At 40.5% G+C, this 26,605-nt stretch overlaps 1 protein-coding gene across 2 annotated transcripts in view; it reads right to left on the bottom strand.

Annotated features, from left to right (window-relative positions):
* Positions 1–26,605, bottom strand: part of LOC149171467 (monothiol glutaredoxin-S15, mitochondrial-like) — a 164,732-nt gene that overhangs the window by 70,321 nt on the left and 67,806 nt on the right. For both annotated transcript variants that reach the window (XM_089424094.1, XM_089424092.1), the window contains 2 exons: positions 1,410–1,550; positions 1,116–1,215 (listed from right to left, as the gene is read on the bottom strand). In XM_089424094.1, coding sequence (XP_089280220.1) covers positions 1,116–1,215; positions 1,410–1,550 — 241 coding nt within the window. The remainder of the gene's footprint in view (positions 1–1,115; positions 1,216–1,409; positions 1,551–26,605) is intronic.

Below are 26,605 nucleotides of genomic sequence, written 5' to 3'. Positions count from 1 at the left end.
CAAAGATGCTGAAATTGTTCTCGATGGGTTGTTTCAAATTTCCGCCAAGTCCAAGTCCCCAGACCAAAAAAGAGAGGACTTCCCAATAATATTTTTTATAAAGATCTGAAAATTTTCCTTATTTGGTTTTGTCTATCTTTCGTCCAGAGCATAGTTGGGTGAGCGAAGGGCATTCCATTGAGAGAACAAACCACATCTGTGCGCAGGCATCATCATTTCCGCGGACCCCAAAATCGACAAAGCAGGGCAAACGCAAGAACCCATAACCGAAGGAAAACAGGATACTGACGCCAACCCAATTGGGCATACCTGCCACAAACACCCCAAATTTGACAAACCCCTATCGAAGGAAAGGTCTTTGGAGCTCATGTTTCGTCTCTATTCCAAGGGTTCAATATCACCATAAGCCCAAGCATAGGAAGATTCTGAGGGTCTGAGCATGTGCACGTCTGCGGAGGCTGAGGAAAATCTACTGCAAGGGGTCGATCATTCCCCAGAAAACCGAGCCGAAAACAAAAATCGTCCATCGTCGTGGAAAGAGAAGGGCTCGTCATCTGTGAAAATTGACCCACCTCCCCTGTGTATCGCAATCTCATTATCTGCCACAGTGTCTATCATAAGTTTGCAAAAAGAACAAACCCTAGAGCAGTCCGCGAACTCCATTATATTTTTCAAAATCATATTTATTTTATTTATCTTTATGAAATTTTGTTATATTAGTTAATCTTATTATATGTTTTAAAAAATATAAATTTAGAAGTTGTCAACTTTAATGCCAAATTTTATCACCAAAATTTAGGATGTCGAATTTTTATCAAACTTAAGCTTGGCAAACTCAAAGCAGGTGATTGAGAGCATAGAAGTTCACTAGGATTTTTACTTATTACTCCCATGCAACACACACACATACACACACCACAACCCCTGTGGGTAATATACTCAATGTACATATTGCTTATTAACAGAATATAATAACCATATTTCGAATATATTTTGTTGTGAGGTCAATCTTGACCTAACGATGAGAAAGAGATGAGTGGCACTAGAGCAATTACAAGTCATGAAATGATAACTACGTAAGATGTAACAAACTTTAGTGAAGAGATGTCGTCTACCATATTCTTGCAGCACTTTGACAGCTAAGGCACTGAAGCCACAGCGAGGAGCAGATGGAACTCCTTTCATATATAGCATTATACGATTTTGTTCGATATCCTGCATCAAAATATTTTGACTCATAAAATAAGTAGACTCCTTTTTCAACTATATTTATTAAATTGGTTGCCTAGCTATAATCCATACTTTAAATTTCTTTCATAGCTATAATCCACACTTCAAAACTTCAATATGAAACATCACAAAACACAGTGAACTTCATGAACAGGATAATATGCAATGAAAGCTCAGACCTTCTCCACCAACTCACGTGCTGAGGGAACATCCTTCGGGGCCTTATTTACAGCTTTGAAATCACTATGAGTGTCAGGATCTTCTCCAATAGTTGAGAACCTCTTTTGTCCACTCAACCCATACAATACCCTGGCTCCTGCCTTTTTCCATAAAAAGTCCAAAAGTAAACAGGAAGACTTGAAAAATAAACTGTAAATAAAACACATTTAACCTTCAATATATTTTGACTAATCACAATTTTTTTCATTATCTTATTTGCCTTTTCTACAATATCTTACATTCACAAAAGCATCCCAGCAATTAAGGTGAAATGATCTACTATTAAGTTCAAAAATATAGCCCTTCATCTTTCAGGACCATTTCACTATTTCTGTTTTTTTCACTTAGAAATTAGTACTTTCTTAATTCTGGCAAAGCTCCTACTAACCAAGTTTCTTAATACATAAAATATTTGAGCACAAATCAACTTACCGCTAGGCCTGTTTTAGCCCCAACAACTAAAGCAAAGTTCCACTATCATATAGTATTACACATCTATGCTAACTGTTGTGTATCTTATCTCAGTGGTTACTGCCGACATGCCTCATGTTCAACAATTCAAAGTGTCATTTTCCATTTTCTGCTGCTCAAACTTCTGCAGTTCATACCAACTTGGACAATAATAATTAGTTCAACCTATTACATCTGAAATTGTGTAATGAATACACTTGAAAAGGCAGATAACCAGGACACTTTAAGCCAGAGCCAAGCCTGTAGACTGTTGTCACAGATTATGTGCCTAAATATGATGGAGGTTGCAATGAAGCAATTGTGAATGAAGATTCTGTTGAAAGTTGTAACTAGTTTCGGTCTTCATAATTGTATTTGTATAATGACTTGATCTAATCATTGTACTTATCAAAGAAAAAGGAGAAAGAAAAATATTTTGTAAAAGAAAATTAATTTATTTGTAAATGGGTTTCTTGCCCATGATTACTTGTCCTAGGTCAAAGCACCCATTGTGTGCTCTAGGGTTTTGTATAGAGTCAAGGTCAAAGTCATGATGTAAAATCCCTTGGAGGGATCACGTATCAAGAAAAGAAAAATATTATTTTATAAAAGTTTTGTCTAGAAGCTCCCAAAATGTCAGGTCAGCCAGCCCACCAAGTCGGCCTAGAAAAGGCATGAGCACCCATTCAAAAGGCTATAAAAAGGGAGGAACTCGACCTCCATGAGATACACATCTTGGCATACACCTATCTATTCATCTGCAGCTCAAGAAAATAATGCGAGGGTCCCTAAGGAAGGCGAGAATGCAGAAAGAAGAAAGACTTTCGTTCTGGACAGTCACCTCTCTTGACAGGTTCACACGTGCGAGTTTTCTGAAGAAACTAGGGTTTCCACAGGTTCTAAATTTTGCAGAGACAGTGACAAATTTGTGAAGCAGATCTATGGGTGGCTGACCTGATATTTTGGTGAGTGGTCTTGTGTCTTGGTCTTGGAAGTCTTTGTTGAAAGAAATTCTATAAGAAGGGAAGTTCTCTGGGTTTTCCCCTATTGAGGGGTTTTTCCCTGGCTTGGAGCCTACCTCTGATGTCTCTATTGTTGCATTTGTGATCTTCTTGTTTGTCATTACTTTGATGATGAATAGAACATAACGATAATGGTAATGAAGTAATTATATATCACAAGTAAATGTCAAAATTGAAGAGAAATCATTTAATAATTAAACCCTAATAAAAGCCCTAGATTTCTCAACAGATTCATCATATTTAATAAATTAGACTGAGGGAAGGCTCCTGACGATGTAGTAATTTAAAGCCATTATCAAAGGTCTTAAAATTTGCCTAGAATCAGGCATTAAAATAGCTAAAATCTTTGGTGAGTCCATGTTCATTGTTAATATCTATGTCAGTTAGAAACACCAAAGTAACTATCGCCTTTATGGGCCCATTGCACATGACCACTATTTCATAAGCCCGTTTTTGAAACATTTAGTGTTAATCACAACCGAAAGAAATTAACTAAAATTGCAGATTTCCTAGCCAAAAGGAAGTTCCAAACCAACCAAGTGACTTGCCCTTAAAATGGTGGTGACCAACTCCTCACTCTAATATTTGCAGTTAGCAAATGGAGGTTGTGGGCATGGAGCCAAAGAAAGTTGGTTATTACCAGAGGTATTCTACAAGGTCGACCAACTTTTTGAGTAGTTTATAATCACTATTAATTGATGGAGAAATTATAACAATAATTCTGTCAACAAAGTGTCTCTATGTTAATAGGGTATTTCTCAAGTTCCACACTACCTGAAACAACAGATGTTCCTGTATATTGAGAATTAGGAAGTGTAAAGCTAACAAGTAGTCACCATCTGTAGTGTAACCAAAGGTTATATTTTGTTCTGGTTTTCCATTGTATACATGAGAAACACTCTCCAACGACCCTTGGAAGTCTCAAATGCTTAATTGTCATATTTTCTGTGGTAGATGATTTTACATTAAGCCGGGAAACTTATACTATCATGTCTAGCAAGAGTCTTCCAACCTTCCTATTACTCTATGGAAATATTTGGAAAAGATTGTGCGGTTATTGGACCAAACTGGCAGCCATAAACCTCACCCTCACCCGAACAGGAGGTGTGCATTATGACCAACTTACCGCAAAACTCATTGACTCCAATGACATTAGGGTTGGAGACAACGCCCTTGAACAAAAGGTCATATGCATCAACCTCCGAAAGGATTTGCTTTATGAGTTGTGACACAAGTCGTAAGATTAGCCATGAAGGGATTTCATAAGTAAAAAACACCCACCCAAAGACACAAAGGAGCTACTACTTGAACCACGTTTCTAATACAAGGTCTAGAATCCAGTCCCAAGTAAAGATATACTGTAGCTTTTAGTTAAACCTCCCTCCAAGTATATAATAGATTACAGCTCATAAATATTAGAGGATGCACACAGAAAAGAGACAGGGATGATAAGAATAATAGACTTTACCGTTTTGAAGGCTCATTCATCCTTGTAGGGGTACATATCCTTTTAAAGATTCAAATATCATTTCATTTCAACTTCCTAGCTAAACTTTTCAACTTCCTAGCTTGACACATCATATGCCTATATTAATTGTGTCTTACATTTGATCATAATAACCTAACACTTGTTGATTTTTGTGTAGCATCGAGAGTTATCCCGGTATGGCTAAAAGGTTTTCAAGTCAGCCTAAAAGAATTATGAAAAAAATAATTTTTGAAGTGACAAGTTGGCCCAAGAAAGTCAAGTCGGCCCAGCCTATGAAGGGGTGTGTCCCTTGGGATTTTTTTGTTGATTTTTGTACCATCAGACTAGTGTTCTAGTCTCAAACTTTGTGGAGAGGCTAAAACACATGAGATCTCCATAACCCAGAAATCGTTTCCGGCAATTCCACCTAGAGACAGCTCAATTAAATTAATTGATGGATAATTAAAAATGCCTAAGTCTAACATACGAAAATCGATTAATTAATGGGAATTAATTTTAAAAGGTGAGATTTCTCTAGAAACACACATGGATCAACTTAGAGATGATCTTAGTCATTGATGAGGACTTAATCATGGCCATTGGTGAGCCAACGAGAGATTATAAGAGGAAGTCAATGGGGTTGGAGATAGACACACAAGAGAGAAGCCAATAGTGTGAGTTCCTTGGCAGATCGAGCTATCCAACTTCAGAGGTCGAGCAAAGAAAGAGAGTTTGAGACAAAAGGGACCCAGAAGGGTAGAGACAGTGATTTCAGAGGAAGCTTTCCAATTCTGGAGAGTTGTCGCATTTCCCAGAGAGGTTGTGCAAAGCCTGCACAGATAGCTTCAGAGGGAGATCGATTTTGCTGAGGAGAACAGTGATTCAAGTGTAGTTTGCCCGGAAAATTTCCAAGAGGCCAAGCGAGTCACTTCAAAGGCAAAGTCAACCAGGACGTCATATTTCTAGCAGTTCCAGGGCATAGCGAGTAGATCCTGCATAAGCATTGCAAAGGTTGTACAAGCAACTAGTTTTGCCAGTTTTTGGAGTTGGGTCAAGTGTGGTGTTGAGGTATTTGCCACACAGATATTTGACCATATTATTTTGCTGATTGGATATCCAATCAGGCATCCATAGATTGTACTCAGAATTTCAATGTTGCATAATAATAAAACCCTCATCTGTTGCATTGGTTTTATCGCATTGGGTTTTTCCGGGGATAATTGTCCAAAAATAACTGTGTCAAATTTTTCTTGTGTGTGCTAGCATTTTCTTAGTTTCCAGTTTATTTCTGCAGCATTTTATTTGTGAAGAATTGCAGTGTGATTAATTCAATATTTTGTCGTAACAAAATAAACTGCATAATTTATCAGTTAGAAGAATTAATTCCAGTTGGAGCAATTCAAGGAAACATTCACATGGTATCAGAGCGAGTTTGACAAATAAGAGGCTCAAAGACGAATAGGGAGAAATTCGTAGTTCATAGGGAGCAGTAGAATAATTTCTCCATATTTGCGCAGAGGTTGGCCAGGCAGTTCGAACTATTGGGCAAAAGGGTAGATTTTCCGTTGCAGGTGGCTGGAAAAAATCGTGGAGCCTAGTAGCAGTTCCAGCAAGCAATGGTGAAGCCGAGAAGCACTTTCGTTGAAGCAAATCAGTATTTTCGCAGAACAAATTCTTGATCTTGGCACAGTGGTTTTTGTCGTAATTTTGCAGTAGCAGAATCAACGTCGGGTGGAAAAGTAATTGCACACACTAAGAGATTTTTCTCAGAGGGTTTCCATTTTCAATCTTGAAGGAAATCTGAAATTTCCAGTTGCAGAGGCAAAAAAAAACAGGCGGAACTGCACATTCTAAAAAGGAGTGTGAATGGCAGAGCAAGTAGCCAAGCAGGAGAGGAGGAGATTCCTATTTATTTTCCCAGTTTATTTGAGTTTCATGGATTTTGCAGCTTTTTAGAGATGGATGTACAAGATTACCAGAGGAGGTTGTACGAGTTAGCCAAAATGCAGATCTGGGCAACAGATCTACTTCCAATTGTCAAAGACAGGTGCCGTTGGAAGTGCGAGTTGCAAAGTGAAGAAAGATCCCAATAAGGGAAAAGGCTCAAAAGGAGATAGTGGTGCACCAGATCTAGGTGGAGGAAGAGTATGAGACTCCATTGTGCCAGATGGGCAGGGTCCAACGCAATTGCAACAAGGAAATCAGTCAAACCAGATCCAGATTGTTGAAGCGGGACCATCACCTTTGCTATAGGGACCCACAGTATCATAGTAGCAGGCTCAGTGTTAGTAGGTGCACTCAGTTATTCAAATGATAACATTATAACTAGTTGCATTGAGTACTCGAGAGACAGTAGCAAAACTAGTTGCAGTGACACGGGCAATGCGAATTGCCCAATTGCAGTATGTAGGTGGATTCCAGTCAAAAGATTCCCAATGCAGAGCTACATAGTCCAGTTTCCAGTGCAGGAGGACAGTGCGAGTTGCCAGGAGGGAACAAAGAGATTTCCCACAGGAAGATCGAGACTTAGAGGGAGACTAGCTTCAAAGGGAGAAGCCCTATGGAAGCTAGTGCTTCGGGATCTGAAGAGATCAGACTCATTATTGCAATAGTTGCAGCAGTTGAGCAGTAGCAGTAGCAATATGAGTAAGTCTAAGAAATTGGATTCGTCCTCCCTCCCACGTGTCCCGAATCTCGCGTGTCAAACATGATTCTCAAGAGACACATGTCCGATTCGTGGGTCGAGTGTGTCCAAACACGAGGGATTCGTGGACCTAACAAATCTGATTCTCCCTATTGAGAATTCAATAGGGCAATAAGTAGGTTAATTCTCTTCGCTTAATAATTGTTTGTGTTACCTTTTTATTTATTAGCTTTGTTCCTTATTATTACAATGTGTGATACATCAAACAATTACCAAAACAATACAAACAGTGACACAATATATAGGCTACAAGCCAGGGCCAAAACCTCTCCTCTTGAGGGGAAAACCCGTAAATCTTCTCTTCATATAGATTCTTCAATTGACAAATACCATGACCTAGTGACTCAGACAAATAACCTCCAAGATCAAGATCAACTCGGCCTCCAGTTGTAGTGACTTCGACCTCCCATTGTGGATCTGAAATTCTAGCTCACGGCAACTGCTATTGCTTCTCTTGGAGGCTTCGATCTCCCTCGAATAGCCTTCTCCTCCCTTCATTTGCCTTTCCTTGAGTCTTAGGGCTACTAAGACACCTTAAGAGACCTTCGCTTGCCTTTCCTTCTCTTCCTCTTCCAAGATCGAACCAAAGATAGTCCTAGCACAGAAACCCTAATTTCGACCTTCTCAAGAGAGAGAGATCTAGCCCAAGCACTTTGACTTCTTCAACTTCCTCTTCTTCATACCCTCTTCTTCGACTTCTTCTCTTCCTCTTCTTCGCATAGAATGAGATGAGTGAATGTGTAGAATGGAGGATGCATTCCTCTCTATATATAGGCTCTTCCAAGGGGTAGACATGGCTCTTCATGTAGGCCAACTTGATCTTGGAGGTATTTCAACACTTTAAAGACAAAATATTTTTTTCTTTACAAGATACAATGTGCCCATAGGGTCTTCAATATATGACAATGACTCTTTAACCTAGGACAAACCTTAGAAGCACTCAATGGGTTCTTGACCTATAAAATAAAAGAACTTGAGCATGAAACCCATGCTCCAATAATAATTTCTTTTCATTTTATTATTTACAAGAATACATTTCATACTTATGAAGACCAAACCTAGTTACACATTCTTCAACACTCCCTCTTAACTAGGGAGATATTCATAAGAGGTACATGGTCATTATCCATCTGAAGAGCTCTCATAAAAAGAGTCGGATTGGTAACCCATCTATCTAGCGTCATATCAACTAGCATTGTTTACATAGCAAGGCCTTGATTAACAGCTCTATCCACATGATCAGAGCACAATGTTGGTGAGACCAATGATTCATAGACACCATAATCACTGTCTCACAAGGTTCATACTCCACCGAGTGTTCACAGAGTATGACCTTCCTTTAGACTATTCTTATCTTGGATAGCTAGTCCTCAAATAATATTGGTCCATAACTACTCTTGTCTTGAATGCCCTACCACATTCTCAAAGAGTATCGAATGCCAGATGGTTACCCAATCCTCCATTCTTTCTTCCCAAGTGAAGACAAGAATGTAGTGTCTATCTCTCTCTCTCAATTAGGGAGGATACATCTACCAAACCAAGCTTGTCCCTCAAATATACAAGCTTCTTGTTTGGAAGTGACTTCGTCAATATATCAGCTACTTGCTCATCAGTGGAGATGTATTGTAGCTTCAGCACACCATTTTGTACTAGCTCTCGGATATAGTGATACTTGTTGTTTATATGCTTTGTCTTTCCATGAAACATTGGATCTTCAGACAAACGTATACAATTGGTGTTATCACAACGTATCATTGTAGGGTTCATCAGTCCTTCAAACAGATTGGATAGCAGCTTCCTCAACCATACTACTTCTCTACTTACTTCACAGGCTGCAACATATTTAGCTTCAGCACTACTCAAAGCAACTAAGTCTTGCTTTCTGCTCATCCATGAGACCATGGAGGATCCCAAACTAAAACATCCTCCCGTAGTGCTTCTTCCATCCTGCTCACTACCTCCCCAATCGGAATCTGTATATCCAACTAATTGGACATCATTCCTTCTATCATATTTTAGACAGTAGTGGATGGTTCCTTGTAGATATCTCAGAATATGTTTTGTTGCTACCCAATGATCATGCTTCAGCTCCACTTGGAATTGACTGAGTACATTTACTGCAAAGCATATGTCTGGATGAGTATTCACCAAGTACATCAATGAATCAATGAGTTGCCTATACTTGGAAGGATCCATAGGGCTAGATTCAGAACTCCTTAGTCTCTTCAAGTTTGTGATCATCGGAGTAGTCATAGGTTTGCAGTCCATCATTTCAAACTTTTCAGTAACTCGATCACGTACTTTCCTTGACCCAAATAACTTCATTAGGTCCTTGCCAGACTTCTAGTCCCAAATAGTAATGCATCAGCCCAAGATCCTTCATGTCAAATTTTGTTGCAAGTTGCTTCTTACATTCTTCAATTCGACCTTCTACACCTGTTAAGAGAAGATCATTTACATACAGAAGAATGATTACAAGTTCATTATCTACAACCTTAATGTAAAGGTTGGAACCAGCAGAGCTTAATGTGAAGCCTATCCTTTGAAGGTATGCATCCATTCTAGCATACCATGCCCTTGGTGCTTGTTTGAGGCCATATAGTGCTTTCTTTAGTCTACAAACATATGCTTTTCTATCTTTGACTTCGAATCCCAAGGGTTGCTCTATGTAGACTTCTTCATCTATTGTGCCATTCAAAAACGCAGTCTTGACATCCATTTGGTGGATGTTCCATCCCATCAATGCTGCCAGAGAGACTAATGATCGAATCGTTGTATATCTTGTTGTTGGAGCAAATGTCTCTTCATAGTCGATGCCTTCAAGTTGAGAGAAGCCTCTCGCCACAAATCTTGCTTTATACTTATCGATACTTCCATCAGCTGCATGTTTGATCTTATAGATCCATTTGGAAGTAACCACAGATTTGTCTTCAGGCCTAGGCACGATCTCCCAGACTCCATTCTTCATTATAGATTGATACTCTTCATTCATGGCATCCTTCCATTCTCAATTATTTACAACCTCTTCAAAGGAGGATGGTTCTTCTTCTATCAGTTTTTTCATGTATGTAGCGTATCTAGAATATCTCTTTGGTTTCTTTCTTTCTCTAAATAAGTTTGTCGCTGCTCCATGACCTTCTGCATCAAGTAGTGTAGCTTTCAACCAATTTGGTATTTTTCTTGATTCAGGGATGACCATAGGTTGAACAGGTTCAAAGGGACCTTCTTCCTCACGGTGTGATTCTTCTTTTCCTTGGTCAACTTCCTCCTCAAATATCGGAAGTTCTTCATCATCAAAATCTACGGAAAGTTCCTTTGATCTTTTGAATGCTATGCCCTCATCAAATATGACATCACGGCTAACTTCTATGTGATGTCCATCTCTCATGTAGATCCTATAAGCTTTTGATGAGTTGCTATACCCAACAAATGTTCCCTTCATGCCTGAAGGATCCAGCTTCTTTCTTTTGTCCTTTGGTATATGGATATATACAAGACACCCAAAGATTCAGAGATGATCTACAGATGGCTTCTTTCCAGTGAATACTTCTTCTGGAGTTTTGTTGTCTAGAGATTTGTGGGGACTTCAATTTTGAATGTAGACAGTTGTCTTCGTGGCTTCTCCCCACATAAACTTAGGTAGATCCTGATCGTGTAGCATTGCTTTTACACTTTCTTCAATGGATCTATTCTTTCTTTCTGCAACTCCATTTTGTTCAGGATTATATGGGACTATCAGCTCCCTCTTAATCCCAGACTCCTTACAGAATGCTATAATCTCTTTGGATGTATATTCTCCTCCATTATTAGATCTTAGTATCTTGATTCTTCTTTCTGTAAGGTTCTCCACTTCAGCTTTGAATTCTTGAAATTTTGTAAATACTTCGTCCTTGGTTTTCATTAAGTAAACCCAAGTCTTTCTTGAATGATCATCTATAAATGTGACATAGTATAGATGACCTCCAAGTGATTTAGGAGTCATAGGACCACATACATCAAAGTGAATGAGATCCAAGATTTCTTTTGACCGTGAAGCACTGCTTCCAAATGGTCTCTTGGTATTCTTACCCAATGCACATCCTTTACAGACACCTTCATGATCCTCTTTCAGATTAGGAATTCCATCTACTATGGAACTTAGGGTTGGAAGGATTTTGAAATGTAGATGACCAAATCTTTGATGCCAAAGTTCACATGGGCTAATTTCAATGTGAACTAGGGCTTGAGCCACAGGAGACATTAATATGTAGAGTCTTCCTTCTCGAATACCTATAACTTTGGCTTGATCTATACTTGAGTCTTTTCCCCAGACAACGACCATGTTGAAGAATCTAGGGCAATTAGATATAGTAGGATTTTTCTATACTTGATAACAATTTGTGAAGCACTTTTCCAATTTAACTTGTTAGCTTGATCTTCTTATCTTATTATTATTGTATGTATGTTTACTTCATCAAATTGCTACCAAAACACAAGAAGCAAGAACACAAGATATTTGCTCTATGCCAGGGCAAAACCTCTCTCTCTTAGAGAGGAAAACCCTTTCATAAATTTCTCTTATTGAACCTTCTTATTGATCAATGCCAAACCCTAGACCCTTGACAAGAATATCCTCTGAGCACAAGTCAAGTCCTTCCTTCTTCCGGCACTTTGTTTCCCAGCACTTCATCCTCCTCCTTCCGGCACTTCGTCCTCCTTCTTCCTTTGGCAACTGGTGATAGACCTTGTTTATGTGAGCTCTAGAAGACACACTTATTTTTGATACTTAGTGAGATCCTTCATCTATGAAGATACCTTCCTTCTCTTATCCAACTGAGCTTCTTCTTGGTGTGTAGTTGCAGACTTGATATGACAGCACAAGCTGCACAGCAGCCCTAGTTTCTCGCACATGTGGGAGGTTTCCTTGTATATTTGACTCCTTTTTCCTTCGCTTGGGAGCCCCTTCTTCGCTCTAGTGGGAGGCCTTATAGGCCTAAGTTTCTAGCCCAAACAAAGATAAATATGCAACTGTGATATTGTTGTTGTAGTGACCACAAACAACCCTCCTTTCCTCGCACGTGTCACTATAATCTACCCTTAGAACAGCCCTTTACACTTCAGTTTTGTCTCCACCTTCCTCGTTGCAATAGAGGCTCCTTATGCTCGTCTTTCTTCACCCTTTTATCAGCTTCTTATCTCGCTGATTTTAGAGTCTTGATTGCTCGTCGTTGGAGGAGTGGACAGCCTCTATATATAGAGGTTTGTCCCTCCTTTAAGCCGACTTGAGGCCAACTTGAAGACTTAAGGCCGACTTGACTTTTCCACTTCGTTTTTGCTTCTTTTGGTGGTGTCTTTGCATGGAAGGACTTGTGACTTTGCTTGGCAGGATATCTTTGACTCTTATACAAATATATACATGGTGTAGCATGCCCTTAAGGGTCTTCAACATTTTCCTTTGACTCTTTGACTTACCTATAGCACTTTGACATGTGCTAGACCTATTTCAATGAGCAAGAAACTCATTGATAAATATAACAAAGATAATATTTCTTTTCTTTTATAAATACAAAGATCAAAATTACATTTATGAAGACCGAACCTAGTTACACTTCCTTGAACACTCCCTCTTAACTAGGGAGGTATTCATAAATCATTACAAGGTGTTTGGTTATTTTTCAATCTTGAAGAATTCACTTAAGAGAAACTAGATTGGCAATCCATTTGTTATAGCATCATAGTAACCAACATTGTTTATAGCAAGGCCTTGACTAACAGCTCTATCTCGCATAAGATCAGAGCACAATGTTGGCGAGACCAATGACTTATAGACACCTTCGTCATTGTCTCTCAAGGTACATACCCACCCAGGGGTTCACTGAGTATGACCTTCTAGGACTATTCTTGTCTTGGGTTCCCAACCCTTAAAGAATATTGGTCCTCTTGCCTACTCTTGTCATGGATGCCCTACACATCCTCAAAGAGTATCGGATGACAGACGATTACCCAATCCTTCCATTCTTTCTTCCCAAGTGAAGACAAGAATGTTGTGTCTATCTCTTCCTCTTAATTGGGGAAGATATGCCCAAGTTTCCTTTGACCAGGAACTTGACCAAGCTCCTTTGTAATTAGGAACTTGTTAGAAACTCCCTCTTAGCTAGGGACTTGTCCATACATCAGCAAATTATTCTTCGTGGGTTCTTCAGCTGCTAGATCTCCTTCTTTATTTTGATGTCATGAAGTCTTTGTTTGAACTTCTTCTTGGTAGGGCACCAGCCGTCAATCACTTTCCTTCCTGGCTTGTCATGCTATTGCTCCCTTCATGGAAAGTGGCCTTCTTGACATATGTCAGGTTCTTTCGTCATCTGGCTACTCCTTTCACATCTGACTATGCTTCAGAATACTTATCACGTATATGCTTAGTTGTACTTACTTGTTCCCATACTTCGATTTAGTAGCCCTTCATGACTCAATCCTGATATTGCTTCAACATCTAGTGCTTTTGTTGGATGACTCTTCATCATGACATCTTTGTAGAGTTGAATTAGTTATCTGCATCTTGATATCTCCAAGGCCTTCATGGGTGTCAAGGATCCTTTGATCTTTTTCTTCCTTTGTCAGAGTTGTCATGCCTTCTTTTCAGGAGATATCTTTAATGCTAAGTTGCACAAAACATCGAAACATTTTGGAGTTTCCGAAACACATTTAGAAACGTCACCTCCCAAAAATGGAAACGTCTACCAAAACGTTAGTCGAAATGTCATATATGTATATATAAACATATATATACATAAAAATAAGTGAATAACACATTATCTTGCAACAAAAAAGGGAATAAGGCCCATAGATGGCAATTTACTCTCATAGATGATTACATGATGGTCGAGTTTCGGCCGAGTTTCAAAGTTTCGGGTACGGGTACGACCCAAAACGTCGAGTTCCTAGAAGTTTCGTGCAACATAGCTTTAATGGATCTTGTCAGATAATGATTCTTTGTGACCATGGTGTTCTTCACATGTTTGATCTCTTTCTTCATTTTCTTATTCTTGGATTGATTAGTCAACCACCTTATACTCCTTATGGGAGCACTTCTTCATGTTGACCTTTATTGCATTGTAGTACATGCCTTCGAGCATGTCATTGGTGAAAGAGATCCTTTTATACTTGATCATGCTTTAGAACTATTCCCATGACCCAATAATATATATGATGACATGACTTTAAAATTTGATGCATACATACCTCATCTTGATTCTGCTTTGATCATCTTGGCTTCATTTGATGGTTCTTCTTGATTGGTGTAGCCTTTCTTGCTTCATCTTTTCTTGCCTGCATATCATTCTTTCTTGAATCCCATGAATGGGACTCCCAATGAGACATTTGCTCTTATTTATGAACCTTCTTTTGAAGATTCTATCAGAGGATCTTGAAGACCCTTATCTTGCAAATGTTTCCTCCTTTTGATGATAGAAGCCTTCTAAGATTTTAATCATGATCAATTATTCTTTCATTGTGGATGAGGTCCTATAATAGATATGCTCCTTCTACATGAATATCTTGAGCTATATCTACACCATCCTCCTATATTCTAGAAGATGCTACTTAACCATGCATTCTATCCTATCTCTATATGCTCCTATCCTACTCAAAACTTTGAAAGAAGACATACGTAAAGAAGTTGATTTAGTCATAGTAGAGATCTGGAGGATCTTCCTTCTTTTGCTTCTTTTCTTCTTCTTTCACTTCTTGAGTTAAGTGAGCTTCTTCCCTTTTTCTCTTATTGTTGTTGTCCTTCTTATGTTTGGGACATATTCTTGACAGCCAAAGCATTGGACTTTGGACATATCTTTGTTGCTTGTTCTTCGTGAACCAAATTTGTCAAATTTTCCTTTTCTCTTGGCCATGGTCGCAAATGCTTGCTCCTTTGATCCCACATCATCCTTTGCTTTGAGTCTAGTCTCCTCAATTTTGCATAGAGACCATAGTTCACTTAGTAGGGTAGCTTCCTTCTTGGCATATATGCCTGATGTGAAGTTGCCCCAATCCTCAAGTAGAGCATTGAGTACTATAGTTGTCATTTCTTTATCAGACATGACTTCTCCCAGTTCTTGAAGTTGATCTCTCATTTCAGAGATCTTCATGAAGTAGGGAGTTATTCCTTCATTTGATATCTTCATCTTGTACAACTCATTATGTAGAAATTTCTGATTTCCCACCCCGGTTTTCAGTTTCACCTTATTTCTCCCATGTAGTTAAATGCCCTTTCCCATAACCATACATTTAACAAGCTGAAAAAAATAAATATTGTTGAAAACACAAATTCTGGAAATTTTACAGAACGCTGGAAATTGCAGAAATAAAAATCAGCAGTAATAAACAGCCATTAAAACACATTTAAACACTGAGATTTTTGGTCAACTTGACCCTAGAAAAACCCCTACAACTCATGGGGAAAACCAGTTTGAGAGCTCTTCTTTATTTCTGAAAATTGCCTTTTTACAGTGAGAAATATTCAGCAAAAAATCAGCAAGAAAATTTACAACTTATCTCTTTTCCCATGCCTCACAACAAACTAGAAATTACAGCGAACAGGATAGCAATTAATGATGTACGGCCTCCTCGATTTTTGTGCCCACTTTCAGCATTAAATGCTGTTGTACGGCCAGCATTAAATGCACTGTACGGATTGCAATAAATGCGTTGTACGTCCCTCGTTTTGCATGCAGAAAAATCAGCAAACTGCTCCTCGATTTTTGTGCAAACCACTCCTCGAAAATTGTGCCAAAATCTGCCTTTCACTGTGTGTTGAATCAGTTGTACAAATCTGCTCAACTTCTGCCTTGGAATGTGTGCCAAGCTGCTGTCTCCTTCTCCTCCCTGCTCAGAAATCTCTCTTGCTCTCTTGCTCTCCTTCTCCCAATCTACTCATGAAAGAATGAATGACCTTTTCCTCATCTTCCTCCTTTAATCTAACCCCAAGTGACTTTTGGGTGATCCAAGTGACTTTTGGGTGATCCCTAAATCCAATGGCTGAAATAGATTGAGATCTAAGGCTGAGATTAAATACTCATTTAAATCTCACTTTTTATTTTTTAATTCACCCCACTTTAATCAAGACCCACTTAGTCATTTATTTCCAAAGTCACTTTTCCTTTCTAATTTTTCATTGACTTTATAAAATTCACTTTAAAATTAGACTTAGTAACTTTATCACTTAAAGTCACTTTTAAATTAGATTTAACTTTATAAATATTATAAAGTTACTTTAGGAGAAAAATTAAATTCTTTTGGACACTTTTCCCTAGGCCAAAGATCAAAGCCTAAGGGAACCACCTGTCCTCCGGTACCAAATTTCAACACTCCCTCTTACCGAGGAAGGTGTTCCTCACCACACTCATCTTGTCTCTGAAGTAGACATGCTTGCCCCGTGGTAAGGCTTTGGTAAGAATATCTGCAACCTGCTCATCAGTGGAAATATACTCAAGCTTCACAGCTCCCTTCTGAACATAGTCTCTGATGAAATGATATCTAATCCCCATATGCTTTGACCTGTCAAGAAATACTGGATTCTCCGTGAGTTTAATGCAACTCTGATTATCACAGTAAATCACTGAAGCTCTCAACGGCTGACCAAATAAGCCAAACAACATCTTGCGAAGCCAGATAGCCTCACAACTAGCTAGACTGGCTGCCATATACGCTGCTTCCACTGAACTAAGTGCTACTGACTGCTGCTTCCGGCCGAACCATGACACTACTGTTGAACACAACCCAAAACAGCACCCTGAAGTGCTCTTCCTATCAGAAGCACAACCTGCCCAATCAGAATCAGTGTATCCTGCCAATCTCACTCCATCTCCCTGCCTATAGTCCAGACCATAATCCATTGTCCCCTGCAAGTACCACAAAATGTGTTTTGCAGCCACCCAGTGAACCTTCCTAGGCTCACACATAAACTGACTCATCGTGTTGACTGCAAAACAGATATCTGGTCTAGTGTTGACCAAATACATCAAGGAACCAATCAGCGGCCTGTACAATGTGGGATCCACCAACTCGGAATCCAAAGCATGAAGCTTCTTCCAGTTGGTGATCATCGGTGTCGACATGGGTCTACAATCCTCCATGTGGAATCTGCTAAGGATGTCCACAATATACTTCCCCTGCCCTAGGAAGAAATGCCCCTCCTCCTGCCACACCTCCAAGCCCAAAAAGTAATGCATCAAGCCGACGTCCTTCATCTCAAACTCCGTCGCAAGATCTCTCTTGCAGTGCTCTATGAGTCTCTCTGCACCTGTAATGACCAAGTCATCCACATACAACACCAGAATGAGAGGCTCCTCACCAATCACAATAAAGTAAAGGTTCGGATCTGCCTCACTCTTTGTGAAACCCGTCCCCTGCAAATATGTATCTATCCTGGAGTACCAAGCTCTGGGAGCTTGCTTCAGGCCATAAAGGGCCTTCTTCAATCTGCACACATGGGACTCCTTCCCATGCACCTCAAAGCCCTGTGGCTGCTCAATGTACACCTCCCCCTGTATGAAGCCATTGAGAAATGCGGTCTTTACATCCATCTGGTGGATTTTCCAACCCATCTCTGCTGCTATCGATATAATGGAGCGGATCGAAGTATATCGAGCCACGGGAGCGAAGGTCTCCTCATAATCAACTCCCTCTACCTGGGAGAACCCTCTAGCCACAAACCTTGCTTTGAATTTCTCAATGCTGCCATCTGCAACATGCTTTACCTTGTAAATCCATCTGGAAGTAACCACGGATTTGCCCTCAGGCCTCGGCACCACCTCCCAAACATCATTCTTCATGATAGAAGAATACTCCTCCTGCATGGCCTCTCTCCAGACCTGCTGGCTAGCTGCCTCCTCATAGCTAGAAGGCCCAGAGTCAAGGATGCTGGTAACCATTGCCATATAGCTACAAAACCTCTCAGGTGGTCTACTCTCTCTGACCGGCCTCTTCGGCTCAGCGACAGATGTGGCATCTCTCAAGGTGTCCTGAAGCCACTTGGGCTTCCTATTCCCTGAGCGCACTTCTCCCACCTGAGAATGAAACTCTTCCTCCTCATCATCATTAGGAGCCAGAACTCCTGACTGTCTGTCTGCTGTCCTCCTGCCTGCACCTGAACCTATAGAAGCTGAGGTACCATGTGAACTGTCCATCAGTGGACTCCCTAGTGAACTGCTCTGTGAACTGCTCTGCATACTGCCCGGAGCACCACCCCTCTGACTCGGCGAGTCACTGCTCACTGACGGTCCTGACATCATCATAGATGTACCTCCGGATCCTCCTGATCCCTGCCCACTGGATCCCTGCGACTGACTCAACTTCTGCTGAGGGTCTGGCTGATCCAGATACTCTAACTCCCGTGACCTCCTAAAGGCCCTGTCCTCCTCGAACTTCACATCCTGTCTGACAACAACTCTCCTCTGTGCAGGAATGTAAATCCGAAAGGCCTTTAAGGTCTCACTGTAGCCCACAAAGATACCCTTCTCTGCGGTGGGCTCTAGTTTGGTCCTCTTCTCCTTGGGTATATAGGGGTATGTAATGCATCCAAAGATATGAAGATGACCAATATCAGGCTTCTTCCCAGAGAAAGCCTCCTCCGGAGTCATGTGCCCCAAGGCATGATGCGGACTCCTGTTCTGCAAGTAAACAACGGTGTTGCAGGCCTCTGCCCACAAGAACAATTGCAACCCCTGATCATGTAACATGGCTTTGGCAGGCCCTATGATGGATTTGTTCTTCCTCTCCGCAACCCCGTTCTGCTGGGGGTTGTAAGGAACAGTGAACTCCCTCCTAATGCCTGCCTCCGCACAATAATCAACAAACTCTCCAAGGGTGTACTCTCCTCCATTGTCCGACCTCAGGGACTTGATCTTCCGACCTGTCTGTGTCTCCAAAAGAGCTCTAAACTCCTGAAACCGCTGGAAGACCTCACTCTTGGTCTTCAAGAAATAAATCCAGGTCCTCCTGGAGTGATCCTCCAGAATGAATCAAATCAAGTATCCCAGTCGCTCTGCTGTCACTGCTGGGAAAAGGGGATTTGGCAAACTTGCCCATCGCACAACCTCTGCAAGTATCAAAGTGATCAATACTGAAATCTGGCACACCTGTAGTGATCTCCCGCAATGTCCTCAAGGCTCCATGATATATATGTCCCATCCTGCGGTGCCAAATCTCACACAGCTCAGAACTACTAGCTCTGTTGTAGGTACTACTGCTCAATGCCAAAAGGGGCTGGAATGCAAACTTGTACACCTTTGCATCGCGTACACCTATCACTCTAGCTGAATCAGCTGGAGTGCCCCTGGGATACATCAACACCTGTCCTCCCCTAAACAGTACCTCATATCCTCTGTCCTCCAAAGCTGAGACAGATACGAGGTTCTTCCTCATCCCTGGCACATAAAGAACATCTGACACTTTCAAGGGAGGTTTGGACTCCCTCTGAAATGTCAGTGTCCCCACCCCGACTGCTCTAACAACTCTGTCATCACCGAGTACTACCTCTATATCAGTGCCACTCTCTAAAAGCTCTGAGAAGTACTCACGGATCTTGTCATATGACGTGAAGCCCCACTGTCCACATACCAGATACCTGAAGATGCTCCGCTAATCGAGGGAAAAGCATGCTCCCTCTGAACCTGTGTGGCAGGTGATCCTGCACTAGAGGACTCACACGTAGTGAACGCAAACTCCCGGTCAAAACGACCTGCAAATTCCTCAATCTCTGCTGAAGCTACCACGTCCTGGTTCTTCCCCTTCTTCTTCTTCTTCTCCGGACACACAACTGCATAGTGTCCCATCTTTTGACAATTCCAACACTTCACCTTGGAATAGTCCTTCTGTGTGTTCCCCTGTTTACCTTTACCTTTGCCCCCACCACTGCTTGTGGAAGCCTGCTTCTTCCCTTTGCCTTTCTTACCTCCTGCCACTAGTGCTACATCCTCATCCTACTCAACTGGCTTGGCTGCCCCAAGCTGACCTTTCCTGATCTCTGTCTGAATGCAATCATCCCAAAACCTCTCCCATGTGGGAAGGGTCTCACGTGCACAAACCCCATCAGCAAAGTTCAACCATGAACGGGGGAGGCCATTCACTGCAATCCGCACCAACTCAGTGGGTGGAATGGCCTCTCCAATCGCTGCCAACTCATCTCTCACATTAGTAATCTTTATGAGATATCCAGCCGCACTATCATCACCCATCTTAATGTTCTTCAGCTTCTCCTTCAGGACCATCTTCCGGTTCTCATTGGTACTCTGGTAGAGATTGGACAATGTTGTCCACATCTCATGGGCATTGCTCTTTCCTCTCACATGAGGAATGCAATGGTCTTTGATTCCGTCTAGAATCAACCTCTTACCCTTGTTGTTCTTTTTTTTATAAGCTGTCAACTGAGTATCATCAGTAGGCACAACAACAGGGTTCTGTGTGGTATGCACCATGATATCCCAAATTTCTGCCTCCTCAAAGATACTCTGCATTCTCTCCTTCCAAACGCTGCAATTTATATGCCCATCCAGCCTATCCTCCACCCTCAATCCCAATGACATCCTGCTGTCCTAAAACTGAAAAATAGCACTGTTGTAGTAAAGATAAAACTGTTGTTTATGAACAAATCAGCTTGCTGGAATTTTCTGAGTGAAAAATCAGCAGTTGTAATTTTTCCTTTTGTTGTCCCAAACTGCCCTTCAGCACTCAAGCTCTGATACCATGTAGAAATTTCTGTTTTCCCACCCCGGTTTTCAATTTCACCTTATTTCTCCCATGTAGTTAAATGCCCTTTCCCATACCATACATTTAACAAGCTAAAAAAAAAAATATTGCTGAAAACACAAATTCTGGAAATTTTACAGAATGCTGGAAAATGCAGAAATAAAAATCCGCAGTAATAAACAGCCATTAAAACACATTTAAACACTGAGATTTTTAGTCAACTTGACCCTGGAAAAACCCCCTACAACTCTTGGGGAAAACCAGTTTGAGAGCTCTTCTTTATTTCTGAAAATTGCTTTTTTACAGTGAAAAATATTCAGCAAAAAATCAGCAAGCAAATTTACAACTTATCTCTTTTCCCATGCCTCACAACAAACTAGAAATTACAACAAACTGCTCCTCGATTTTTGTGCAAACCACTCGTCGAAAATCGTGCCAAAAAGTCTTTCACTATGTGCTGAATCAGTTGTACAAATCTGCTCAATTTCTGCCTTGGAATGTGTGCCAAGCTGTTGTCTCCTTCTCCTCCCTGCTCAGAAATCTCTCTTGCTCTCTTGCTCTCCTTCTCCCAATCTGCTCATGAAAGAATGAATGATCTTTTCCTCATTTTCCTCCTTTAATCTAACCCCAAGTGACTTTTGGGTGATCCAAGTGACTTTTGGGTGATCCCTAAATCCAATGGCTGAAATAGATTGAGATCTAAGGCTGAGATTAAATGCTCATTTAAATCTCACTTTTTATTTTTTAATTCACCCCACTTTAATAAAGACCCACTTAGTCATTTATTTCCAAAGTCACTTTTCCTTTCTAATTTTTCATTGACTTTATAAAAGTCACTTTAAAATTAGACTTAGTAACTTTATCACTTAAAGTCACTTTTAAATTAGATTTAACTTTATAAAAATTATAAAGTTACTTTAGGAGAAAAATTAAATTCTTTTGGACACTTTTCCCTAGGCCAAAGATCAAAGCCTAAGGGAACCACCTGTCCTCCGGTACCAAATTTCAACACTTCTTTTCTTCTTCTTTCACTTCTTGAGTTAAGTGAGCTTCTTCCCTTTTTCTCTTATTGTTGTTGTCCTTCTTATGTTTGGGACATATTCTTGACAGCCAAAGCATTGGACTTTGGACATATCTTTGTTGCTTGTTCTTCGTGGACCAAATTTGTCAAATTTTCCTTTTCTCTTGGCCATGGTGGCAAATGCTTGCTCCTTTGATACCACATCATCCTTTGCTTTGAGTCTAGTCTCCTCAATTTTGCATAGAGACCATAGTTCACTTAGTGGGGTAGCTTCCTTCTTGGCATATATGCCTGATGTGAAGTTGCCCCAATCCTCAAGTAGAGCATTGAGTACTATAGTTGTCATTTCTTTGTCAGACATGACTTCTCCTAGTTCTTGAAGTTGATCTCTCATTTCAGAGATCTTCATGAAGTAGGGAGTTATTCCTTCCTTTGATATCTTCATCTTGTACAACTCATTATGTAGAGATATCACTTCTCCAGTTGTGCTTACCGAGAATAGCTCTATTAGTTTATCATAGATTTCTTTTGATGTTTCAAATTTGGAGACATAAGGAATGAGAGAGTCCTTGATGGATTCTATTAGAATCCTTTGAGCTCTTGTCTCATCCTTATTGTACTTGGCTAAGGCTTGAGTTTCTTCCTTAGCAGGGATAGTGGTATTCCCTTTGATGAGGTCTAGAAGTTCATTCTCCTTGAGAAGTAAATTAGTCATCTTCTTCCATGCAAGGAAGTTAGTGGTCCCAACCAATTTGTTGCTTTCCTTGCAAAAAGACATTGATGTATGTTCAAAAGGGGACATATATACTTGATAGAGTTTGTGATGTAGTGGACTTGCTTTCTTCTTGAAGACTTGATGGCTTGCCTTCTTGGATCTTGATGTTCTTCAAATTGCTTTCTTCAAATAGACTTGCTTGATGATGAGATTTGCTTGGAGAGTGATGACTTGACTTGTAGTTCTTCTTTCCTTGAAGATGGTGTAGCTTGATGTAGGTCCTTCTTTTACTTGATCTTCTTGTAGGTGCCTTTAATATGAAAGGCTTTTCTTCTTGCTTAGTAGTCTTCTTTGATGGATAGTAGATGGTAGACCTTCTTGTCCTTGATGTATTTGAGACTTCTTGGCTTGATGCTTCAACCTTGTAGTTGTTCTTGAGATGCCCTTTCCTTGATGTGTCACCTTATGAGTGTTCTTGAGATGCCCTTTCCTTGATGTGTCACCTTAGCTCTGATACCATGTTGAAGAATCTAGGGCAATTAGATATAGTAGGATTCTTCTATACTTGATAACAATTTGTGAAGCACTTTTTCAATTTAACTTGTTAGCTTGATCTTCTTCTCTTATTATTATTGTATTTGTGTTTACTTCATTGAATTGCTACCAAAACGCAAGAAACAAGAACACAAGATATTAGCTCTCTCCCAGGGCAAAACCTCTCTCTCTTAGAGAGGAAAACCCTTTCGTAAATTTCTCTTATTGAAGCTTCTTATTGATTAATGCCAAACCCTAGACCCTTAACAAGAATATCCTCCAAGCACAAGTCAAGTCCTTCCTTCTTCTGGCACTTTGTTTCCCGGCGCTTCGTCCTTCTTCCGACACTTCGTCCTCCTTCTTCCTTTGGCAACTAGTGATATACATTGTTTGTGTGAGCTCTAGAAGTGATACTTATCTTTGATACTTAGTGAGATCCTTCACCTATGAAGATACCTTCCTTCTCTTGTCCAACCGAGCTTCTTCTTGATGTGTAGTTGCAAACTTGATATGACAGCACTGCAGCCCTAGTTTCTCGCACGTGTGGGAGGTTTCCTTGTATATTTGACTCCTTTTCCTTCACTTGGGATCCCCTTCTTCGCTCTAGTGGGAGGCCTTATAGGCCTAAGTTTCTAGCCCAAACAAAGATAAATATGCAACTGTCATATTGTTGTTGTAGTTGTAGGAATTTACAGGGTAAGTTCCTCAGAAAGAACACCAAAAGGACACCGCTCACAACCAGATCTCAAATCAATACACCAGTATTTTTGACGTGGTTAAAACCCTCAAAGTGCAAGGAGGGAAACAGTCCACGGCCTGTCCCAACGTGGGTACTACAGGCAATTTATTAATCAAAGAATGAAAATTTACATAAGCTTCTCTCATGCACGGATTACCCGAACAATGACCCTCCATGCGCTTTAAATAGAACTCATGGACCAATCGGGTGTCAAGCCACGGATCAAGTGTCGGTAATACCGAGGAGAGAATGAACCGTCGGATCACTACATATCGTGACCGTCGGATTGTAAGTTACAAAATGTACAACGGTAAAGAAACACACTTTTTACCTAACTCTACACTAGACCAAGTTGAACTTAACTATATCCTATGTGTCGGAATATCCTAACATCCCCCCTTAAGAACAACTTGGGATAGGATTGAAGGATTTACAAATATGACACAATAGGAGAAGGAAGGAGGCACTAGAGCCTATCCCCCCTTAGTGACAACTTCCTGAACTCCAAGCATATATCGAAGTTTAGTGAACTTCGCCTCTGTGAGAGCCTTTGTGAAGATGTCTGCAACCTGATCATCTGTTGGACAATATTGCACTTCAAGAACATGGTCATGAATGAGCTTTCTGATGAAGTGCATGTGTAGTTCAATGTGTTTGCTGCGCTGATGCTGGACTGGATCTTTGCATAGCTGAATGGCACTTTGATTATCACACCAAAGTGTGGTTGGATGCTGCTGCTCAAAGCCAAACTCTGATAGGATCTGACGAAGCCACAAGGCTTCCTTACTAGCTTCCACGGCACCACGATACTCTGCTTCTGCTGACGAAAGAGAAATGGCAGCCTGTTTCTTACAAGCCCATGTAATAGGTCCTGAACCAAGAGTGAAGACATAACCGGCAGTAGACTTCCGATCATCAGGGTCACCAGCCCAATCAGAATCAGTGAAACCAACTAATAGAGGAGCTGCTTTGGCACTGTAATGAATCCCAAACTGTACTGTACCTCGAACATAACGAAGTATTCTTTTAGCTGCTTTCCAATGACTTTCACGGGGGTTTTGCATAAAACGAGCAACAAGGCCAACAGCAAAGGAAAGATCAGGACGAGTATGGGTTAAATACAAGAGTTTTCCTACAAGTTGACGGTATAAGGTAGCATCAACTTCAGGAGAAGTACAAGAGACTGAAAGTTTGACTCCAGACTGAAAGGGAGAAGGGGCTGGCTTACAGTCTTCCATGTGAAAATGACGAAGAATATCACAAGCATACTTGGACTGGGAAAGGAAAATACCCTCCTTGGATTGCAAGACTTGAAGACCGAGAAAATAGTGTAAGTGTCCTAAGTCTGTCATTTCAAATTTCTTTTTAAGGCTGGACTTCACATGGTTTATAAGGTTGGGATCACTACCAGTAAGAATAAGATCATCAACATAAAGAACAAGGATGATAAGAGAGTTGCCCACTTTCTTGGTGTAGACAGTATTGTCAGAATGACACCTAGAAAAGCCAGATTCTAAAAGAAAGCTATCCATTTTGGCATACCAAGCCCGAGGAGCTTGCTTGAGGCCATAAAGGGATTTCTTAAGTCGACAAACAAGGCTGGAGTCTGTTTGTATGAAGCCAATGGGTTGTTCCATATAGATTTCTTCCTGCAAGTCCCCATGCAAGAAGGCAGATTTAACATCCATCTGATGGACTTCCCATTTTAAAGAGGCAGCAAGGGAAAGAACAAGGCGGATAGAGTTCATTTTGGCAACAGGGGAGAAGGTTTCAGTGTAGTCAATGCCTTCAACCTGTGAAAAGCCCTTAGCAACGAGACGAGCTTTATGTTTATCAACTTTCCCATCTGGTCCATACTTGGTTCTGTAAACCCATTTACATCTAACAAGTTTGCGTCCCTTTGGTAGAGGAACAAGATCCCATGTATCATTTGTCATCAATGAATGATATTCTTCATTCATAGCTGCTTCCCAATGTGGATGGCCTGAAGCTTCTGCAAAAGTGTCAGGATCATGATTTACTGGAGCTTGAGCCAGTAAAGAAGAGGCTCTTTCAAACTGAGAACGTGTACGTCGCTGATCTGTAGGATCACCGGCAAGATCACCTGCTGCATCCCGAGTAGCACGGACCCATCTTGGAAGTTGAGGATCCTGAGAAGGTGGGGGAGGATTATCATCCTCGCTTTCATCATCTGAAGAAGAAATGTTTTCAAAAGTAGAAGAGATAGGAAGAGGTGGCACATCCGCCGGACTAGGCTCGCAGGCCGATTTATTTTCATCAAATTTTACATCTCTTCTAATGATAACATTTTTGGACTTAAATGGAATAAGTCTATAACCTTTTACATCTTCAGAATATCCAACAAAAGTACATTTCTCACTCTTAGGTTCTAAAGCTTTATGCTTTTCATCTGGAATATGGGCCCATGCTTCACTTCCAAACACACGAAAGTGACTTACATCTGGTTTAATGGAACTCCAAGCTTCTTCTGGAGTGATATTCTCTAGAACCTTAGTAGGAGTGCGATTGATTATATAATTTGCACAATTAATTGCTTCGGCCCAAAAACTAAGACTGAGTCCTTTAGATTGCAGCATACAATTAGCCATTTCCTTTAAGGTGCGATTTTTCCTTTCAGCTACACCATTTTGTTGTGGAGTGTATGGAACAGTATGTTGCATTTGAATTCCATTTTCGGTGCAAAAGTTGATGAATGTGTTTTTAACATATTCTCCACCATTATCAGTTCTTAGCTTAAGAATTTGATGTCCAGATTGTTTTTCAACA

This window comes from Pinus tabuliformis, chromosome 4_2, assembly GCF_031772625.1.
Source record: "Pinus tabuliformis cultivar Carrire ecotype Pingquan chromosome 4_2, CPIR1, whole genome shotgun sequence".
NCBI lineage: Eukaryota > Viridiplantae > Streptophyta > Pinopsida > Pinales > Pinaceae > Pinus > Pinus tabuliformis.
Note: the sequence above shows the minus strand (reverse complement) of the source record. Positions and strands in the feature narration are given on the sequence as shown.